The sequence below is a fragment of the Sturnus vulgaris genome, chromosome 15 (genome assembly GCF_052056855.1).
Source record: "Sturnus vulgaris isolate bStuVul1 chromosome 15, bStuVul1.hap1, whole genome shotgun sequence".
NCBI classification, from domain to species: Eukaryota; Metazoa; Chordata; class Aves; order Passeriformes; family Sturnidae; genus Sturnus; species Sturnus vulgaris.
The window spans coordinates 16,690,199-16,713,566 of NC_142257.1; the positions used below are offsets into that span (position 1 = coordinate 16,690,199).

Below are 23,368 nucleotides of genomic sequence, written 5' to 3' on the forward strand. Positions count from 1 at the left end.
CTTACTCATATGATCCTGATGTTCCTCAGCTGTTTCTTTTCCTGTACGTGTTGCATCCCCAGCTAATCTGCACTTTTGCAGCAGTGCAAGAGATTCCACGTCTTCCTGCCTGACCTTAGCAAGCCCTGTTTGTTTTACAGAAAAACTCTGCAATTCCTTCTGATGCACCTGGTATATACTCAAACAAAACATTTCTTTCACCTTGCCCACTATTTTGCAGGGTTTATACTAAGGCCAGCACTTTATTTTATTTATATATGGTATTAATTATGGGGGCTTTTAAGTATTTCAATGTTTCCTGGGGATTTTCTCCTCTGTTTTATTTTCATTTGACTACCTATTTACTCGTGTTCCTGCTCCTGACAGCAGTACAGCGTTCATAATATCAATTTTCCTATTTCTTTACACTTTTTTGTAAAGTCTGAGAGAAAATTGGATAATTAAAAAAATAGAATTCAGCACTGTTTCTGTTTGGGCTCTTTTGTGTTCATAAGGAAATTATTGTATTGAACTTGGGAAATATTCGATCTTTTTACAGTCATGCAGAGTTGTTTCTAGGGGTTTTTCTGTTCATATTGTCTCAGCAGTCGAGTGTTTACTTTGATACATTTATTTTTTATACATTTGACCTAGTTCTCATCAATGTTTTCTGCTGTAATTCACAGGCTGAATCCTAACAAGCTTGAGCACAGCTAAAATTATTTGCTAGGATTCTACCTGAACTTCACCTTGTCTGCCACAACCTTTTTTACACTATTCAATCCCTATGTGCAACGTTTGATTTAATGAAATAAGAGTTTTAATAGGCGACTGTGTGATTCTGAATTTCTTCTGCCCATCCTGTGAACACTCAGGCTGTGTCAGGCAGGAGATCTGGCTCTTGTGCAGAGCTCACTGTATTCACAGGCAGTTCGTGCTCTTTGCACACTCCACTAAGAGGCACTTGAACCCCCGAGGAGAATTTCATGAATGCACAGAGATGTTTGCAGGTTTGATCAGAGCTGTGGAGAGCCCCGTGTTCCCCTTCAGCTCAGGGGGCAGTGCTGGGGCTGCAGGGGCACTTCAGGGATCTGAGGCGAATCTTCACTGCTGCCATCTGGGGATTCGGAGGGAGGGGCAAGATTTAAACCTATAAAGATGCTGTCAGATGATTTCTGATAGTTGAGATTGCTGGCAAGAAAATGATTAAAGATCAAACAGTATTTGTAATTCCCTGCTTTACAGTTACGTGGAGAGAATGGAGGAAGTTTGTGCAGCAAACCACCTTTACTGACACCTTTTTTATTATCATTCAGTCCAACTGATGTGAATTTGACAGGTTTGATGTGAGGTCCTGGCCAGCAAGATGTGATCTTTGCTTATGGCTCTTTTCAAGCATATCGTCTGCTAATTTTAAAATCAACATACACAGTCTCTAAGGCATTTATGCTGTTCCACAATCACAGACATAGCTAGGCACATTTTTTGAAGTTGGTTTTAACAAAAGAAATAACCTTCTTAAAGTCTTTATGCCCTTAAGCATCCTAACATCTATTCAATGGTTGTGAAGAAATGCTGCTTATTTCAGGCAGTGATTATTTAACTTGAGCCTAGAAAGGCATTCAGTGGTGAATGCTTAACTACTAAAAATACGAGCTGCTTTTCGTGTCAATTCTCTAACTTCTGCCTGTAATCTTTTTTCAAAACCAAGACATGAGAAGAAAACCCCCACACAATTTCAGCACCGAATCCTTTGCAATTCATTATTCCTTTCAGCTATGCATTTAACATCACAGCAAAGATTTTTCTGCTCCAGAACTGTAAAAGTGAAGTACTACTGCAGGAAATCCAGCATTTCTTTTAGAAGAGCATCAGTACCCGAGAACACACGATTTCTTACCTGAAAGCTTTTGGTTTACCTGCAGAAAATGAGTCTTCTTAGCCTTAAAAAGTAGGCAAGGCTCTCACTAGCACTAAGCTTACTCCAAAAGCAGGTTCGATAGGTCCTTTAGGTTGTGATTTCACTCTTTGTATGCAAGAAGTGTGCCGGGTCTGCTCACGTAGGAATAAATAAATAAAGCCCCGGCAGCACGAAGCGAAGAGCAGCTCGTGGAGGGAAGCACAAGACCTCTAGCGGTGACGAGGCAGCAGCTGAGCAGGGACTGCTCCTGCTCCGGAATGGGCACAAAATGGTTGGGTACCACCCTGATGTAACCCCAGTGACCCCGAGCATCCCAGCATCAAGCCCCGAGCCGGGACACCGAAAAGATTCCGGGGAAATTATTTTTGAATTAAATAGCTCGAGAATTGTTTATTCTTGAATTAAATCATTCAAGAAGATTGTTCCGCGTGCTCGTCGATTTTGTTGTTAAAATAAAGTCACAGCATTGAAAGCGGGCTCGGTTTTAAACTGAGAATTAAAACTTCAGCAAACTGAAAGGAATCACTAAAGAGGAATCTTCGCAGTCTTAGAGGAAAACTGTAAATCATTAAACTCGCTATTATTGCTTGGGAAAGAAACTGTGACTTTCAGTAACTTACAGTGAAAACTCAGGGCTGGAAATCATGTTGTATCTTTCAGCATTTTGACTTTAGGAATTGAGGAAGACTAAATACTTCCTTTTGAGGAGGTTTGAAAGATGTTTTGAGATATGGAGGTCATAATGTTCTATAGAAGTTTGAGAGTTCTCTAAAAGCTGCTTAAACACCTTCAGAATGTAAAAAATAGCATTTCTTGCACTATTCCTTCCTGTGAATAATAGAATTATTAGAAAATTTTGATTCTAACATATTTTCTTCCCTTGAATTCCGGAAAGAAGAATCCTAGGGAACATCACATGCCTTTTAGGAGTCTTAAGGTGATACTGAGTTGTCCTTTTAGAAGAAGTTTTCTTGTCACAATGTGTGTTTCCATGTGGTGCCTCATTAATGATGCAGCTTTCTCACAAGAGCCCATCCCCTGCCAAGGCAGCTTTTCAATAATCCTTTTGGAGTTCTTAGTTTGTTTCTTTCATCTGGGCTCGCCAAAGCTTGAATATTATTTATTTTTACATGCATAAAGGGATTTTTCAGGCATTTCACATGCTTCAACTTTAGAAAGAGTGCATTCCAGTATGTTAAGTAATGCACATGTGTTGATTCTGCCTGCTTTGCTTTCAGAGTCATTTTGTGGCGTGCATGACAGCAATCCTAAACCAGATGAACGACCAGCATTATTCAGTGTACATTGAAACCTTCCAGACAAGCTCAGAACTAGTGGTGAGTACTAAGTGATCATGGAGTTGATAGTTATAGTACTTGATTCCCTGTAAAAAAATCAGTTGGGTTTTTGTTGATTTTTTTTTTTTTTTTTTTTTTTTTTTTTGTCTGATTCTTCCTAGAATGAATTCTGTTGCTGTACATTTTTTGCCTCTGTGTTATTGCATTGCCTCCCTCTTCTAATGGTGGCACTGGACAACTCTGTACCCAGAAATTCGAAGAGAAACAAATTCCTCTGTTGATCCTGGCACCAAGGTGGTGATGTCATGATCCAGAATAAGTAATGGGATTTTTATGCTGTACTCTTTTGAGGAAGGGAAAAATAAGAAGAATAAACCCACAACAAAACAACAGCAAAACCTATCCTCAACCAGTTAACATTCCCTCCACACTTCACACAGTGATCCATTTCCATTTCTATTTTCACTATTGAGTCTACACTCCTGGTGCAAATAGCATTGTAAGCTAAATGCAATAAATGCCCATTCTTGTAGTGCATCCTTTTATTGCAATTGTTTCTGCCATAATTTAATGGTACCAGAAGGTTTCCATAGTGCTTTGTGTGTCCTTTTACATTGCTGGTGTAGCTCTCAGCTAAGTCAGGGTAGTGGCACAGGTTTGGATTACATCTGCAGTTGGTCCATGGAGGCAATATCTGCACTTGTCAAGAACTGATCACTTTCCTTCCTGTCTTAAAGTCAGAGTGGTGCCATAACTGAAATTTTAAATATGGACTAAATGGAGTAAAAAATGAAAAAACCCTGTATTTTTCAAACCTATTCATTCTTACGCATACTGAGACTAATTAATAAAAAATACCAACTTTACCCAGAAGTACTACCACTTTTTCTTTCCATTCATTTATTTTCTGAAGGCCCCAGTACAATGATTTTAATGTAATGGCTTTTTAGCTTCCATTTGGAATCTGAGACTGCTGTTCTACAGGACTTTGGCTCCAATCTCAGATTTGCTGATATCACCAGGAGTTCTTCACTGAGAGCAAAGTGGAACCCCCCCCATGCTGGCTCCTTAATCACACAGAAACATTTCCAAGTGTGTTCCACAGCCCTGGCCTTGACTGCATTTTGTTCTTCCAGGACTTCCTGATGGAAACGTTCATAATGTTCAAGGATCTCATTGGGAAGAACGTTTATCCCTCGGACTGGATGGCCATGAGCATGGTGCAGAACAGGTAAAAGGGGAGCAGGGTCAGAGCTCCTGTGCTCTGTGCTTGTGGAGGGTGACTCAACTCAGAGCCTACAAAACATTTTCCAGTGCAGTCTAGGATTGCTTTACCATTCCAGTCTGGGGAATGCCAAGAAGGCATTCTGAAACCTTCTGAAACAATCCATTAAATAGCTTGTTGCCTGTGCTTTAAGTCCACTTAAAATGGAAAGGGGAAATTACTTACTTTTTAAAATATATTTGGATGTTACCTTTACTGCTGAACTTATTATGGCTTCTTCTTTTCAAAGAAATACATTGAGTTTAGATGCTGGGTTGTGTTATCAAGTGAATACACTTTTTAAGCAAGACTTCTCTTGGCAGTGAACTGTACAATCTTTATTTTACTTTTGTAGAATGGTGGTAACACTGACTTTTCTAGAGGTTGCAGAGGGACAGGTCTAAGAGTTAAGTGTCAAAAGTGCATAGGTTTGAATGGATTTAGTCCACAGATGCTGTTATCTGAAATATCAGTTACACAATTCTTCCACCTTTATGACATATAAAAGGAGAAGACTGAGGATATTGAATAAAGTTGATCATCTCCTGAGAGTGCTCAGTCTTGAGGAAAAGATTTGTCAATAAAATTTGCAGTTTTGTGATACCAGATTTTGATATTGGATCCATTTTAATCTAGGTTTTGAATGGAATTCTGTTAAATGAAAAATTGTTTGGGGCTTTTTTTTGCATTCCATGATTCAGAAGGGAAGATTATGTTCTAGTGGGTGGTGATGATTCTAGTCAGGTGTCCAAACCTCACTTTGGCACTCGTGAACTTTAATGGCCATGCACAGGGATCCCTGACCCCTCTTCTGAAGTGGGCAGGTACAGATGTGCTGGTGGATGTGTAAATTCAGGTAACATTTTGGACGTTACAGGAATTTCATCTCTCTTGGTTTTCTGTCTGAGCCAGTCTTTGGCCTCTCAGGTAAAATCTAACTCCTTGCACATTCTTATGTTGCTGCTGCTGAGATTGCAATTAGTTTTGATGCAGCAAGGATTACTCTAAAAAATAACAGTTCAGTACTAAACTACCTACAGTGATCTGGCACATGTCAGCACATCAAACCTTTCACATGTAAATCTGTTCCTCTTATCTACAAAACGCTGTTGACACCTGCATTGTCCACAAGTACGGGATTATTTTATCCTGTGAGGGTGGGAAGTGTCTGTCCTTGGTCAAAGAATGTTTTGGGGTTTGAGGCTTCACCTGCTGGTGTCTGTATTGCACCAGGTCCCGACAGTAAAAATTGCTTTGGGGGACTGTATGTGTGTTCCTGTGCCTCCTAATGACTCTGGACAAGTTGTTCTAGGCAGGTTTTGTCGCACTAAGCTTTATCCAGTGTAAATAAATAAGTCAGCATTAAAAAAAAATATTGTTTAGAAGCTATTTAATAGTTCTCCTGTAAACACATTGCTTACCTAAAATGACTTGGCACTGTTTATACTCCTTGATTATGTTGCTGTTCCCTGGAATGCATAAGGAAATGAGTTATTGATCTTACTTTGTGTCTTAATATTATGTTATATCAACAACTGTGAGAGAGGATTTTTATTAGTCTTTATAGAAATTTGGTTTTGTTTTTTTCTTTATTCAGGTTTTGGTTTTTTTTTTTTTAATGAGGGAATGGATGTTCTACAAAATAAATTGAAGACTAATTTAGTTTTCTAGATTTGTCTTGTTAACATTCTTTACCACAAACCAGGGAAGTAACAGAGGAAAAAGTCACAGGGGATGAGGCTTAGGTCTCTTATAATAACACAGAGAGAAGACAATTAAAGCAAAACCCCAGCAAACCAAACACAAGCAATATCAGCAGTGTGCACGTTTTGCATTCTCTATTCCCCTGTAGTGAGCAGGAGGCTCCATGCAGGACTTTTCCTCCCTGGAGGGGGGTTCTGCCTCGAGTGTCCCCTTTCAGCACTGGCCCAGAGCTTGGAGAGGGCTGGGGCCACATTGTGCTGTCACCTGGGCAGTGGCAGGGTGGAGCTGGTGGCACCTCAGGGTGTGCAGCACAGCCTGGCTCCCCTGCATGATCCCGTGTGTTCTGTGGTTTAAGGAAAGTGGGAATTGGAGGAGTTTTTCTGTAGGAGGGGCTGCAGCACAGAGATGTGAGATCAGAGCATTTCCAGAGAGCAGAGGAGAGGGAAGAACATCACCAGCACTGCAGGTCTGGTCCTGTTTGCTGAGCTGGACACCCCAATTCCTGTTACCTGAAAGTGAAAACAGGCAGAATGAATGATATAGAGCCTGAATGGTATCAGGGATATTTCAGCTAAAAGTTCAATATCTGGTACAGATGGGGGCACACAATGAGGGAATGACTTCTTACAGGGTCCAAAGGAAGGGAGAACGGGCACATTCTTGTCCAGGAGAAATTCTGGTGGGTGAGTTGAAAGAATTGGGAGTAGAAACTGAACTGACTAAACTTACTGAGCTTTGCCTGCATCGGGATGGAATGATTTAACTCAAATGACTTTAAATCACTGTGATAAAGAACGAGCTCTTTGCTTCCCAAGCATGCTCAGCCCAAAGCACTTTTGAGGGAAGCAGAAGTTGCGTGTGACAGGCAGTATTCAATGAGCACCAGAGAATGAAAAAAATGAAATACTTTTTATCTTTCCTAGTTTTTCCCCCCCATTCCGTTAAGAGCAAGATGGAAAGAACATATCTTTATGGCATGCTGGGTAGGGCAGAACACTTTGTGAAACAGTAGCATCATCACTGAGGTCGTGAGGATAGAATATTTGAGTTATTTTTGTGATCCTCCATAGTGGATTTAATTAACTTTTGTTCTAATTAAAGTTGCTTACTGCGTTCTTCTTATTAGTTACTACTGCTTGTGTGGGCACTTTATTCCACTCATGACACTTAGATATTGGCTATTAACTTATTAAAAGCAGTAATTCCTAATTACATGGCATTTGTGGGGAAATGCTCGGCTGGTTTAGGTAATACCATATAGTCTGTTTATCTTTCAGTTGTTCATAATTTTAATTTAGAGAGCTGTAATTTCTCCCAGGAAATTCATGTACTTTATTGTCAACATGAAGTGCATGGGGAGTCGGATTCAGAGAGTAAAAGGAACAGTTAGCAGGGTTAGCAGCTACAGGGACACTTCCCATCCCTTCCCTTGTCCTCTGGGCTTTGAAATGGTAATTCTTCACTGGGAGTCTGAAGGATTTGATCCTAATTAGTACCTAGGATCAGTTTGGTTGGTGTCCAGTCTCAAGTGGCTTAGTGAGCACTTTGATTGTTTGCATGTCGTTTTGGGTTGGTTTTTTAACTTTGCTCACACTGTTTTGAGGTATTTAAAAATAAAGGGAAATAGGGTTTCACCAGCACATTTCAAGGTCAATTCCTAGTTGCTGAAAAGCTCCTGCAAGATAACACTGTAGGGTATTTTCTAACACCACTAGTTTGGCTTTTTCTAAAATATGTTTTCATTACCTGTGTGTCTGAGTGTTTTCAGACATCTGTCAGAGTCAAGTCTTCCCCAGTGCTTTTTAAGTCTAACTTGAAAGGTTTAGCACTGCAGGTATTTGGCAAAAGAGCTGGGATTGTTGTCAATTTTCTTTCATTATACACACTAAAAATAGCTGCTTCCTTGCTGATGAACTGCTCTGTAACACCCTCCAGACGTGGCTCTCATGGAGCTCACACTTGGAGCCCTGCTCTTAATTCAGCCCCAGCTCCCTGTGCCTTCAAGCCAGTGTCACCTGCAGCCCTGGCACCTCAGCTCTTCCCCACCTGCCAGGGCTGGGGCTCCTCTCAGCTCTCCTGCTCCTGGCCAGGCACCAAAGGACACAGAATAACCCAGAATAAATTCCTCTTTGGTGCCCAGCAAGGGACTGCTGGGACTTCTGTTCAAGAGAGGACAGTAAAGATTCCAGGCCTGGGGTTTTTTTTTGTGTTTTTCTTTTCAAAGATCACCAGAGAATGGCTCTGTGGCTCCTCAAAAACTTGTTTTCCACATGTGGATGTGTGGTCCTGAGCACAAGCTTGGAATAAAGTGTTGAGGGCCAGGTTGGATGGGAACAACCTGTCCCAGTGTGGAAGGTGTCCCTGCCCATGGCAGGAATGAAATGAGCTTTAAGGTCCCTTCCAACCCAAACCATTCTGTGATTCAATGAACTCAAGTTGAAAGGGAGGAAAACTTCAAATTACTTCAAGTATTTGAGCTGCTTCTCAGTCTTCCATTTATGTGTTGGTGGAAATACAATTTGTCATAGTTTAAAAAAAGACAAACAAACAAAAAAACAATACCAAGCCCCAAATGAATAGTTTAGGTTAGTTTTACTCTGAAAGCTGCTTCATTTATGTAACTAAGGTTGGATGATGGTGTTATGGTTTATTTTGTGCAAATAAGGCAGAATTTAGAAGCTTGATCTGCTGCATACAAGTAATTCTTTTCTTTGATCTTGTTTTCCTCTACAACTTTTGACTGATTTAAACATCTTATAGAAGTGCCATTGTTTTTATAAGGGCTTGAATTTTCAGGGGAGCAGAATATATTTATACACAAGCTTATGGCATATTGCAGAACTTTGTTATTTTAACGTATGAAGAAATATTTTAAGCAACAAGTATAAATGTCTAACAAAAATATGCTTTTATGCACAGTTGCAGAAAGGGGTAAATAAGGTATTATAAAGTGCAAACAAATGTTACTGTTTAGTCATTGATTTAATTGTGTACAGTGATAGGATGTGTCCTTGGACAGTTTGGCTTTGTTTTGAGACTGAAAATGTCTTTGTTGAAATGCAGTTTCCCTGTTAACATCAAGTTCATTTCAGAGGGAAATTTATTTCTTTCTTTGTTGTTTCCCATGCTGGGGTATTTGGTACACAATGCCTCAGTGTTCTCAAATTTGTATCCCCTGCCCATTAAATCCACATTCTAATGTTTTCTCATTGTCTTTCTCAGTCTCTACAAAAGTCAGTGTTTGTAATGAGGGAAATGACATCACCTATGCTTTCCCTATGGGCTGTGCTCTGCTCCCATGGAGAATTTCACTTCCAGCTGTACCTGGGGTAACTGCACCACCTAATTAGTGGCTTATCTTCATTTTCTTCTGTCTTTGCTCAGAGTCAGGATTAAAAACATGAAGGAGACAAATTTCTCATGTTTGGACTTGGTTGATTATTGAATCTTATCTAAAGTACAGAGAGTTCTGCAACACTTCTAGCCACCAGCTAAAAGTGAGCAGATTTAGCCAGTTACAAGGTCTTTTAAAGCTAAACAGTCCAATAAAGAACTAACACCTATATTATTTATATTTTTGACCCAATAACCAAACTCCTATGACCAGCAGTGCAGCACTGACTGTCCAACCAAAAACTGCTGCCTGAAATCATGAATAAGAAGGAAGAAGAAGACAGAAAGAGACAAGACCCAAAATCCTCCATCTTGTCCCATACCTATCACTGTATTATAAAAATCCCTAATTCAAATTCCTTCACCATGTGAAATTACACACTTCTATTCTAACTACACACCCGTGATTTTAACTCCATCACTCAAATTTGGAAGCCTTTTCCAAGGCCTCAAATCAAAAGCAGTGTTCTCCAGGGGGTCAGTGTCACAAAGCACAGAAAGCTCAAAAATCCCAGGATTCTGGGACCCAACACCCAGCCTGGCACAAAGAGTCTCTTCCATCTGCAGGTGCCTGGCCCTGCCTGTGCCAATGTCACCTTGCAGGTGCCAATGTCACCCTGCCCTGCCATCACCTGCATCCTCCCAGCACGGAGGTGCTCGTTCTGCACTAACTCTGCATGCTGCTGATCTGTCTCGTGGAATTATCTGCTTGCCAGGAATGCAAACATTTCATTTTGTGGTGGCTGCAGCAGATAATCTGCTCAGCAAGGGAGGCAGCTGCCCATGGTGGTCATGGTACACTGTGGATGCCTGGTAGGTTTTAACTGCAGTCTTTTATTTAATCTTTTATCTGGAATGCAGAGAGAAAACGTGCAGGGAGATGTCCCATTCCCACTCCCACTGCAGAATGTCTCATCTTTCCTCATGTCAGCTGCTGGGATGCTCACACTCCCAGAATAAGTCCTCAGTGGAGGGAACAACTCAACAAAAAAAAAACAAAAAAACAAAAAAACAAAACCAAAACTTGTTAATTTGATGTTCTCAGGAAGTCAGTGAGATAAACTGTTATTTTCCTAGATACAGCTTCGACTTGCAGATAGAAACCCCTAAGGTTCTTTGCTGTGTGGCCTGTTATAAAATGTTTTCAAGAATTTTAATTTTAATAAAACATCTGGGGATTAAGACAACGAGGAGTATTTTCCCCTCTGTAGAATATATGTGCAAATGAGTAAAAAACATTGAAGAGATTACCCACACAAAGTGTTCTATGTCACTGCAGAAAAGACTAAAAATTCAATCCTCATGATTTTCATTAGCTGTAAGTGCAATTGAGCAATCCTTCTGTAATCCCATCCTGAGTAACTTTGGCCAGAACTTCATCTAATTAGAGATTTTCAGGAAATAAAATATATGCAATTTCCTTGTATTTAACATTATTTTGAACAGTTAATTTTCTTTTATTTTTACCAGAAGCATCACAAAATAACCCTGCTGGTGTATTATGTATTTGCTGCATAATCACCTCTTTTAAAATTCATAGTCTGCTGGTTCAATGCAATGAAAATCAGTGGAAGAATGGAGAAGTTATTTTGCAATATCAATTCAAACTTCCTTTAAAAGTGAAGGCTGTGGGAGTTTATTAGTGTGTGACATCCTGACACAACCTTGTTAAGACATTACACTCATCTTTAAGAACAGGGTTTCATTTTTGTGTCTGATTCCCAGTCTTGATTAGCACTAAAGACAGCATCTGATGGTTCGTTTTTTCATTAATTCATAATATTTCTACTATGCAAAAAAAAAATTGTCTGGAATGCACAGAAAAGCAAAGGAGAACAGAATGAGAAGAAAGTCACAATATAAGCAAAATTACTGAAAGTAATGAAGTACTGAAACCTCTCAAGCTGATTTACTTAGAGCCCATTCTGGCAGCTCTTTGTGTGCTTCATTTTCAAGCTGTGAAGTTCCTTTAAGCATTCAAAACATCCCATTTCCAGGAGTTTGGCATAAAATGAGCACCTAATATGCAGACTTGAAAATGTATTTTGGCTCATAAATGAGAGCTGCACGGTGTTTAAAGCATGTTTTGGGTAGATGCTGAAGGAAAAGCCACATACAAAGAGCCTGTTGGCCAAGTCGAGGGTCCCACGTGGAAATTTGGCACAAAGCCACTGCAATTCCTGACTTTCTCTGGGAGTTCATTGTGCTGCTGTCAGAATAACTCTGACACATTAGAGCAAACAATATTCTGGATGCTTGGCATAGCTGTTTAATGCAAATTTTCGAATAATGCTAATAAGGAAAAACACAATACATATTTGAGACAAGCCCCAATATTATAATTGAGACAGGAGCAGCTGGGGCACAGCCATTTTGAAGCAGTTGCTTTCTGACCATGTTATTTAGTTCCACTCTGGTGTACATTGGGAAAGAATTTAGGAATATGGCAGCTGCCTTATCATTAGAATTCAGTATGAATGGTTCAAGAAATTATTCTTCAGCCTGTAGCGAAGCTGAGTTGACACAAGGGAGAAATATGATGAAATTATTCTCCTTTCTTTGTGCCACTGGCCATATTTCTCCAGTTACTATGGAAGTGGATTTCTTCCCAAGTGTTGCCATTATTGTGCTCTCCATAACTAGGTTTCCTGTAGCCACAAGGTTTTTAAATATTGTTTCCATCTTGCATTACCCTTCATTTTTAAATCAGTGATTGCCATGCTATTAGGAGATCATTTCTGCTGCTGCCTTGTGAAGATTTTTGTTATTTCACCTGTAGTACCTGTGTGTTTTAGTCTCTCCTGTCACACTGATTGCTTGTTTGGTCTCTCTTCTGTGTATTTTGTACTGTCTAGCTTTAATTTATAGTTGCCATTCACTGTTCCAGTCCTTGACCAGCACTGGGGTTTGGGTCTGACCCACTCTTTGTATCTTCTCATTTTGTAACATTCTGCATGTTCTGCACACAACAATGAAAAGAAAAGGTGACAGAAGCCCACAGGAGAATCATCTGAATTAAGCTGCTTTTCCCCTGTGTTTGCCTCCTGTTACAATACCCATCAGGTGTCTCCTGCACAACATTTTATGAGGCTGATACTAAGAAGTTGATATAAATTATGTACGACTTCTGCTATTCCTTGCTCCAGTTCTCATAGAATTGGCATAATGGCCAAACTTTTTCTATCCAAACTCAGAAAATATCTTTAAAAATAATAGTCAGTACATCCTGTAGGGCTTGCAAGAATTTTCCTCGTGTTCCTCATCTCTTCAAGTAGAGGATTCACTGATGAAAGTGCTGATTGATCAGTTTTGGGGATTACAGAAAACACTGAAGTTAGTGAAACTCCTTGAATTTTGGACCAAACTCTGAAGGAAAAGCACTTAGGGTTTGTGGGAAGAAGTTCTGAGTTGTAAAACTGTTCTTGCCTTCGCTGGCTTTTAGATGTGACTTTAAAAACCCCATATATGCCATCATTTTGATGGTTTCTTTGAATAAGTTTTCACAGCACAGGAAATATGCTCTTTCAAACTTCCTTTTTCTGTGTCTGATTATCCAGTAGAAGGTCATACTTGATTCATTTTTTCCACCTGCCAGGACATCAGTGCAGTCACGGTGTGAGGAGCCATAGCAAGCAGGAGTTTGAGGTGATGCTCATAAATACCTGAGGGAATTCAGGGTCTGGGTTACTCATCTGAGAGCTGTGAACTCACAGATTTTAGAGTCATGTGAACCTGGGCAGACATTGAAGAGCATCTGACTGCAGCTGGGCACTGCTTTAAAAGAATTCACCTGAGGAGTCCAAGGAAAGGTGAATTCATATGTTCATTATTTTGGAAATGTTTCCAGTGCTGGCTCTGATTTATGCACTTTTCCCAAAATCACGTTGTGCACCCAGAAGGGTCCTTTGTTTGAAACGAGGTGCTTTTTCTGCACCTTCTGCAAAGCCACCTAAGAACAGACAATGTGAATTTAAGGTTTTGTTTGTTTGGGGTTTGTAGGGGAGACGTTGTATGTTTATTTGTTTTATTAAATCCTCTCTTAATTTTATGTTGCAAGAAGCTGATGTAACAATTCTAACTAGCTTGCTAAAAATAACTTGGAGTTGCAGATCTGAATTTTAGGTTTATTACCTATTTACACTTCAAAAGCAAGGACAACATGCAGACCTATTTTACTGTTAGACAAAATCGTCATCTTCTGAGAAATAGCCTTGAAATCCTATTTTGATTAATATGTTTTTTATGAATACAGAATTCTTTCCTTGCTCCATCTCAATCCCTCTGTTTTATTTTGAGTAAGGATCAGCCTGAAATCAATCTTTTATCTTAGGGTGGCATGAATTGCCAGTTTTCTCTGTCTTAAATAATTTCTCTGTGTTACCTAAGGTACTGTTCTCCCCTGTTTAGAAGAGACATCCAAGTGTGTGAAACTGAGTCCAGTGGCACAGGTTTCTATTCTTTGGGTTTTCTTTCCAGCCAAAATTTTTAACAAATGTCTCTGACAATACAATAAAGTAAAGTAGAAGCAGCAGGAAATTCAGAGTGAGAGAGAGGAAACAGGAGCAGCTGAACCATGGCAATTTTGTTGCTGTCCTAAGCCAAAACTCTGCGTTTTTATACCCACATTTAGCCCAGAGACTTTGGACTTTGAAGAGCTTCCATAAATCTTCAGGCCCAAGAGTTTTATATGAGCTGTACATTGGAAGCATCAATCCTCATAAACTCAGGAAATATCATTAAAGTTATTGTGGGCAAAGGAATTTCAGCAATTTTAGATCACAATTATTTAAACTGATGAGAAATTAATTCTGTAGTTAGTGACTGTAGAAAAGTTATTGTTTCATTAAAATTAATTGAAAATGTGACAATTTAATTCGAGTCTTTAAAGATTACTATTTAAAATTATATTTTATCCTTTTTTTCCTCAGAATCTCATACGTTTTACAAGTACCTGTTTATTTTCATACTCATGGCAACTTAATTAATGCCCCTTTTTGGTGAAAGTGGAGACTGAGGCAGGACAGTGAAATCATTGAGGCATTGGCTGGAGCCAGGAATAGATTCCAGCTCACTGCCTAAGTGACTCCCAATGACAGGAATAGATACACCTTTAGGCAAAATACAAATGCATGAAAATATTTGGAACTTGACAGCCTGGAAATATTGCATGCTCCCTGAAAACGTGTCATTCCAATCTGTCAGATAAAAATATTTGTGAGAGTGAAAGGGATATTTACAAAAAACAGCTTACATATAATTATATTGTATAGAAAGCAGTAAATATTTTTAATATTTTCCATAATTTCTACTGGGTATTAAATATCTCAGTATTTCTTAGGTGTCTTTGAGGTTTTTCTATGTGGCTAAAAGTAAACCATAAACTCTTCACAAAAAATTTTATTACACCCAGTAATATGTCCATATTAGGAAATAGATTTCCACTAATTAATTTCATGTGTGTTTAAGCTATGATTATTTCTACTCTATCTTGCATGATATTTCTGTTTAAAAAGTACTGAAAAGTATGGGACATTTTTATTGCAAGAAAAGTTATTAGCACCAGATTATACCAGAGTCTGCCAAAATTGGATATTTAGGTGATGTGTTTCGCCATGGTGTTGGAACAGTGTGGAAATGCAGAGAAATTGGGAATTTAAAAAGCCTCAGAAGTGGAAGACACCCCCTCCTGCTCCAGCCAAAAACTCTGAGTGAAGGGAAATGCTCTCCCTGAGCAGCTGGAGCTCAAGAGCTTGCTTGTGTGAGCTGGCAGGAAATAAACTTTGTAAATCCAAGGGTCTAGAGCAATACAGAGCTACAGAAAACTGAACACTGAAAAGGCCTTGACCTAAAATTCCTGTTCAGAAGAATAATGATGATGATGATGATGATACAGAATAACCTGTCTTGATTCTGCCGAGCTGTGCTGCCTAAAATAAATCACTCTTCTAGAATCCCCTTTTTTTTTGTGACATCTTGAACTGTTTGTGTCAAGTATGAGGCAGCTGGGAGGAGATAAATGTCCCCGTGTGAGTGGAGCCTTAGGGAAGAATGTGTTTATTTTCTCTTGGGCAGTGTGGGACAGCTTCCAGCAGGATTCACATTTAGGAATTGATCCCATAAAGGTGGCAAAGCCTGGGAAATGGCGCTGGGGGCACGGGGCAGCCCTGTGAGCGTGCACAAGCTGTTCAGCACAGCAGTGATGGCCTGCAAGTGATAGCACTGAGCAAAATTAGATTTCTTGAACTGCAGGAGATCTGATGCCTCTTGGCTTGTCACAAATCAAATCCTTAATTCAGCTGGCAAGATTAGCTGAGCCAGTGCTGGAAGAGGAGATGAGAGGATGCCCTGGACCGTGGGGAGGAAGCTCAGCTGAGTGTGTGGGGTGATGCTGTGAGTGGCACAGCACCATCAGAAATCTCCTCTGCCACAGCTCCTGCAGCGTCCCTCTGGTCACCTCCACACAGAGGACTTGGCAAGGTGTGACAACATTCCTAATCACCGAATTTCCTTGATCCCACCAGCAGTACAGGGAAATGTTACACAGATGGAAAGAAATTCTTCTTTAGGTTTCTGCAAAGAACATTTTCCTCCTGGAGAACCTCGCCCCCAACAAGGGATGTCACTCCAGCCACTCTAATGAATCAGGGAGCTCCTTTGGGTGATTGCTCAGTGTTTAGTGGATTCCCTGTCATAAACTTGCCAAAAGCTGAACTTTTTCTTTACCTCCCTCATTAAGAAACTGGACTTAGCCCTTCTCATTTATCTTTTTATTGTGATGAGACTAAAAACTGCTTTCCCTGACTGTTCTGTTTGTCCAGTGGCTCACAGAGGGCTGCCAGGGACCAGCAGAGCTTGTTTGCTGTGTTCTGCCAGCTCCAATGACCAATGGCATTTAATTGTCCTCCCTGCAGTTCAGCCTTAGATGTGTCTGATCACTTCGGAGCCTGCGTGGAATTCAGGCTTTCTCAGCATCCCATAGCAAAGAGCTGCAGAGTTGAGCAACATTAGCACAGGACCCGGGTTTGCTTATTTGGGATGCCCATCCTGGTTGTGCTCAGGGCTCTCTGGAGCCTCCCTGAGAGGCTGTGAGCACTCAGCCTCTCTCTCCACAGTACTTTGGATTTTATAGATCCTGTCACCTCCCTCCTCTGGCAGGGTCCCTGTCTGAGGATCATTTCACATAATTATGTGTGTGTTCTCTTTTCTTTCTTTTTCTATTTGTTTATCCTTTTGAGATGGGGCCCAAAGCACCACAGAGAATCCAGCACAAGGACACAGCAGTCCTTTGCCAGTAACATGGATATCCTACAGTTTCTTATTCTATTGCTGATAATCCTAATTATTGAATTATTGCTTTCTCTGATGTTGCTAATTACTAAGGTGGGAATTTCTGGACCTGGCTGTTGTAACTTTGATTTTTTTTTCCTGACTGTGAGTATCTAGTTGACAGCCAATCATTATATTTGAACAATTAGGATTGGTTTTCCCTTGTGTTCACCTTTCTGTTTGTCCCTACAGTGTTTTCCATAGAAATATTTCCACTTAATAGCTTTTAAAAAATTACCTATGAAGCAAAGGCAGATGATCACTTTCAGTCAATTTCCAATTTTGAAAACAATTGAATTATTTAAATAAACTTTATAAATATTTAAAGATAAAATTGATTTTTGTTTTACGAATGTCCCATGTTGGGAAGTCAAAGAAATTAGCCTTAGAAACATGACTTAATCATGCTGCATTAATCAAGAGCTTAAATAGGTGCTGCTTTTCAGGCTGGAGGGGCAATGTTCATGCTCTTACTCTTGGAAAAAGTAACTGAGTAGTATTTTGAGTGTGTATTTTCACTGTTTGGAATGTTTTTATAATCCACCTGGGGAGGAAGGTGGGCAGATGTGTTGTCCTGCCCTCCTCACCTGTAAGGAAGCTAAAAAGCTGCACTTTGTATCCTTGAAGTGGCAGCTCCTGATGCCGTGAGCACAGGAGCTGTTTCAGAGGTGATGCCATCCTTGTGAGTGATCTGGGTTTGGCAGAAGGTGACACTGGATTTGAAAGAATTGCTCTGTTTTCTCAGGAATGCAGCAGAGTGTGCAGCAGGGGAAGAAAAATTATATTGTTTGACTTTTCCAGCAGAGGTGGAGAAACTTTTTGACAATTGTGTAATTATTTTCATGGGTAGCACTATAAATCCTGTGCCACTGTACATTTGATTGTCACCTGCTGTGCTCAGGTGTGATGTTCCCAGTGTGTTCAGTGCCAAATGTGCTTCCACCACTGTCACACACAGTGGGGATTGATTGCCAGGGCTGACATTCATTTCTCTGTATCACTGCCTTTTTTTAAATTTATTTATTATTTTTTAGGGTCTTCTTGAGAGCCATCAACAAATTCGCAGAGACAATGAACCAGAAATTTTTGGAGAACATGAATTTTGAAGTCCAAGTAAGTATTTAGGGTTTTTAGCTGGGCCAAGGCAGATGTGCACATCTGGTGCTGTGCCCCGTGTCAGGATCACACTGATATTCACAGTGTCAGACAGAAAATTGTGGATCTAAGGGGGGCAGGACTGGAGCATCTTCCAGGTGACATCAGAACTGGGCTTTGATTATTTAAGGCACCCAACCAGGGTATTCCTCTGCAACTCTGCTCAGGACTGCCAAGCAGAAAACTTTTTTTTTTGTTAGCCAGCCAAGTGAATTCAGAAATTCAACCTCAGTTGTAACACACAGAGCCTTTACAATGTCAGTACTATGGATGTAGGACAGAAAGAGCTTAACTTTGCTGTTTCCTAGAGTATTTAGCACTTAGAATTTATTTTTGACTTGTAGTCTTCCCTGACTAGTCTGTCTTCATCTATTTGTTTTTATTAGTTCTTTCTGTAATAATTTTTAATTAGGGTTAGTTGGGTTTTCTTGTTTGTTCAATATCATTCTGGGCAACTGAACTATTTCGTTCTGCATTTTACCATGTTTTGCTTTTATAAAAATGAAAATATCTGTAGTTTTCACATTGATTATATTGGTATTAAAATGCAAATGTATTTTTAGATTCAGGATTTGTCACTAAGTGCTGCCTGATTATGGTGTGTGAAGTTATTCTGTTTCACCCTTTACATAAAGTTCAGGGCTTTATTATTTTATGGCTCATCTCACAGCTTTCAATCTGTTTTAAATTATTCCACTTGTGCTAAAAACTATTTGGGAATTGGTCTCTTGGTGCTCAACACAAAACCCCTTGGTCCCAAATGGCTGCAGAGGAGCCACATAAGTGGTTACACAGGAAGAGTTTGAAAGGCAATATGAAAAGAAAGGTAAAGATTGATACTCAGTTACAAATGCAAAGCTTTTTCCTGCTTTATTTCGTTAAAAATGTTTTACCTTCAAATGTGTATGTGTATAATGCTAATTAAGATTTTTGAATCACAGTGAAAGATTCTTCCAACAAACTTAAAATGTATTTTTTAAGCAAATATCCCTGTTGGAAACTCTCAGGCCCTTGCCATATTTATGATATAATCTTAGGCTCTATCAGTTTATTAACAAGCAGTTTATAACCCATTGTTTCTGTAGCATTTGATCCCTTTTTTCTGCATGGAGTGTCAGTAATTTTTAAAAGCAGATAACAAAGGCCTGAAGCACATCACCATGTGCAGGATTCCCAAACCACACAGGCTACAAAGACTGGATCTAAGTTTTATTAAGGTGTACATTCCTTTTTCAAGCATGAAAGCAGCAGTTTGATCTGGAGCCTTTATTGCAGCTCTTTCCTGTGGCAATTCTGTGTCTCCCAAAGTGTTATCAAACAGCCAGGCACGTTGTAGTTCAACTCTGCACCTTGTAGTTCAAGGGGATGCATTTAATGCTCTTTTATTCATGGCTTGTCAAATATCTGGAGGCTCTGAGTAAGGTAAGCAATGTTATAGTTAATAGGAGGTGCCCTGTAAAGAATTGTAATATCCTTATAGTCTTCATAAGAGACTTGAAAGTACAAATCAAGGTGTTACCTTACTTTTCTTTCGTGAATATAAGCTCTGCAAACCTTCTAAGAGTCTGAATAGTGCAAAGCACATTATCTAATATCCTTAATTATAACTTTAAATTTGATTTCCCACAGTATTTTTTGATATTAATATATCTTGGCTGATATAAATCTGAGCAGTGGTTAACTCAAAGTTAACAAGAAACTCCCGTACTCTATAAAATAGTTCACCTTACAGTATAATACTGTGTAGCTGTATTTCTATTTTTATTTACATTCCTATTAAAAATTGAGAGTGGGACAAAGAAACTTGCTTTTTCTATTTTGATTTGAGAGAAAATTTGGAAGAGTGTAACTTTTGTGTTTGTTTCATGTTTGCAGCCTGATAATCACCTGGGCTGTTCATTCCCATCTCCAGCCCCACACATCCCAGCCCTCAGGTGTGTTTGGGGCAGCTCCCTGAGCCCAAACACTGCAGGAGGAGCTGAATGGGCTGGGGAGAACACAGATGAAAATCAGTCCAAATGTTAGCTAAAATGAAAAGATGCCACACTTTTAAGTTCTGTGTAAACAAGTGCTTGATTTTTATTGTTTGCAGGATGGTGTTTTCAGATCAGATTATTAAGAGCTGAAGCGAAGTCTTAAGTAAAAGAAAAATTTGAAAAGCTATTTAAAGCACAGGGAAATAAATCTGAGGATTTTCACTTGGCTGAGTGGTTGCATGGAAATAAATAGTAGACAACCAAAGCAAACAAAGCAAGTCAACTGTGAAGCAGTTGAGCATCTAAGGAAGTGTGGTTTAAATCTAGAGAAATGCAATGAAGAAATTTTTTGCTACTCTGGTTGAGCTTGTTAAATGGAGAAAAAACCAAAAAGTTCCTGTCCTCTTTCTTGTTTGCAAAGCAAATTGCTTTTTTCATTTATTATGTGATTCAGGTAGAAAGGAAAGGGTGTTACCATTTGGGACCTGGGAAAGGATGTGCTGTGTCTGACCAAGAGTGGGTCCAGTCCTTAAGTTTAGGACTCAGCTTTGCCTTAAAGCCATAGGTTCAGTGCTGAGGCTGTTGGATAGAGAGAAAAATCCCAAGGCCCTGCCCAGCACGGCAGTGGGGCTGTGAAATTTCCTCCCTTAGCAAGGTGAGCACTCAGATTCACCCTCCCATTCCCTGATCCCAGAGCTCTGACACCGAGGTTGTCAAGGGCCACCATGGGCTTGGCCATCCTTGTTCTTGGAGGTAAAAAAATCATCTGATATCTGGAGTTTTGTGCCTGCTGGGTGAGGGGGTGGTTTTCCTTGGTTTGGGGTTTTTTTCTGGGTTTGCACACAGAGTGCACAAGGGATGGATTCAGTACATCAGAGGTTGTGTCCTGCAGAGATTTTCCAGTGTCAGCACGCAGCAAAACTCAGTACAATAAAACCAGCTCTGCCTGCAAGGCTTCTGTTATGGAATATTTACTGTTGTGCTGATAAAACAAAGCTGTTAGCTCCAGAGGAAATAATTTTACAGGAGAGAAGAGAGTGAAATTTCATTAAGTGATTGACCAAAAATAAACCATGAAGTAGGAGTGAAGGAGAGCTCCCAGTATTCATGGTGCCTACAGTACAAACAGGGACAGAATCTTGCATAATGCATGACTCTGCATTCTTCAGTGCTGAACATAAACTGCAACACGAGGATTTAATGCACAGAAATCTAGAATTTCAGCAGGAATTATTGGAATAGGTAAAAACCCTCAATATTTAGCAGTTTCTATTCTATTCATGTCCCTGGATTTGAAACAAGTTGTTTTCTTGCATTTATGTTAGATACAAAGAGGTTGTGTTAAATATTGAAACGGGTTATCTAGAAAGGCAGGGAATGTTTCCTCACTCCAGGATTCTGGAGGATGAATTCAGCAGTTCACCTGTCTGAAGCAGTTTAGCAGAGTTTAGCAGCTCCTGCCTTGGCATGTGGAGCTGGAGCAGCTGAGCTGGCAGCTGTCCCTCCAGGTGCATGTTCAGAGCTTGCAAGGAAAAGTCTGAAGGCTTGCAACTGTGGAAAGTATTCTGGCTTAAAACTTGGAATTCAGGATGGCCCTATGGAGAGAATAGAAGGAGCTATATTGATGGCATACAAGAAAAAAGGCAAGCAGGTCTGAGGTTAGAGTTTCCCCTGAAGACCATGACAATCAATGTCTTATTACTTGGATTCTTAAAAATTTCACTTTTTGTTGCATTTCACATCAATGAAAAGCCTTATCAGTGTGATTGCAAATTGCTTATTTTTCTCTTTTCCATCTTTTTCTTTGTTTGCTCCCAATATTATTTCAAATAGTATTCCCAAGGATTCTCCTGTCAGAGTGTCCACAGCACCTCCACTCAGTGGTGCCCCCAGTCAGGACCATTGTGCAGCTGTAAGAGGATTTGCTGTTGATGCTCCCTTTTCTCTGGAAGTGGGTAGTGCTGATGGTGGTGCAGGGTTTATTATCAGTTTCTCCTGGTAAAGACAAAGGAAATTCAGCCATTCTTAAAAGATGTTGAAATGTTGGGATTTTTGCTGGTTTGTATCAAGCAGCAGTTCTTTAGGGATTTGCCAATTTCAAATGTGAAGATTGGACACCATGTCCAGAGCCCTGCTTTGCAGCTGAGCTTTTGCAGGGCAGCAGAACAGCTACACCATCAAAAGGTGTAAATTCTGGATTTAGGGTGCAGGAGTTGGGATGGGCTCTTCAGAAGAGGCTTAACAAATAAACAAAAATCTTAAAAATTGTGGAATATATTTTTGAAAAAGTGTTCCCTGAAGGTTGGTGTCTTTGGTTTAATGGTAACAAAAACTTTTCTTTTCTTTACTTATGCAATACACTAATGGTATCCTCACCATCTGTCTGAGAAGATGTCATGTGTGGGAAATAGGACAATTCCAGGACATTTTTGTTTCTGTTGGCAGCTGATGTGCAGCGAGGTGTTACCTCTGTGCAGGCCAGAGCATTGTCACTCTGCTGTCACTGTCACCTCCTGGCTCCATCACCTTTGCTTTCCAGTCTTGCTGTGCTCAGGAGCTGTTTCCATGCAGGGAGGGAGCACACCTGCCCTGTGCCACTCCCCACCCTTGGATTCCTGCCTGGCTTTTGTGCAGGATTCCCTCGGGAATGTCACTGGACGCCTTGGGGCAGGGCAGGGTGATCAAACCCAAAGCATTTTGTTGTGCTGGGGCACAGCTGTGGTAGAGCCTGTGCTCTGGAAATGTTATTGATTCCTGCTCCTCCCTCCCTTCCCTCCATTAGCACTACATTAGAAAGGATTACAATTCTGTATCTGTGCTCTTATAGCGATTATAATTTATATATTAATCACCTATGCCACAGAATTTTATCATAAAAGGCATAGTCCAAAATCTAATGTCTGTGTGATTTGAAAGAAAATGCTTATTTGTTGTGGTTTCCTACCCTTCTTGCATGAGCTATGCTCCATTAATAACTCAGCAGTAATGAAATGTATTTCAACATCACAAGCAGAATTGTGCAGATTATTTTTTGTGTTAAAATCTTCTTTGAGAAACCCCAAAATCAAAACCCTCAGTGCATTACAAATACACAGGGGAAAAATACACACTGCAAAAAATCTATGTATGACAGTGACAGACATTGCAGAAACAATGCAGAGGTTAAAAGGGAGTGAAACCATTGGGAAATTTAACTAGAATTAACTATATTGGAAATATCAGTGTTATATTTTTGTATATTATATATCATATCATGCATTTGAAAATTATCACATAATATTGATCCTTCCACCAGCAAATTCCAACTTTCAGAGGTGTGTGAAGCAGGAGGCTGCAGCCTTTACTCCTCAAT

General features: G+C 39.9%; 2 protein-coding genes across 3 annotated transcripts in view; one reads left to right on the forward strand and one right to left on the reverse strand.

The window, feature by feature from the left end:
- Positions 1 to 2,110, reverse strand: part of INSYN2B (inhibitory synaptic factor family member 2B) — a 28,901-nt gene extending 26,791 nt beyond the window's left edge. Inside the window, exon 1 of one of the 2 annotated variants that reach the window (XM_088173842.1) lies at positions 1,899 to 2,110. The gene's annotated coding sequence lies outside the window, so the exon portion shown is untranslated. Of the gene's footprint in view, positions 1 to 1,879 lie in introns of both variants that reach the window. The other variant, XM_014887686.2, reaches the window with a different exon arrangement.
- DOCK2 (dedicator of cytokinesis 2) overlaps positions 1 to 23,368 on the forward strand; it is a 156,640-nt gene that overhangs the window by 94,535 nt on the left and 38,737 nt on the right. Inside the window, exons 28-30 of the mRNA XM_014887685.2 lie at positions 3,139 to 3,237; positions 4,335 to 4,429; positions 17,920 to 17,998. Coding sequence (XP_014743171.2) covers positions 3,139 to 3,237; positions 4,335 to 4,429; positions 17,920 to 17,998 — 273 coding nt within the window. The remainder of the gene's footprint in view (positions 1 to 3,138; positions 3,238 to 4,334; positions 4,430 to 17,919; positions 17,999 to 23,368) is intronic.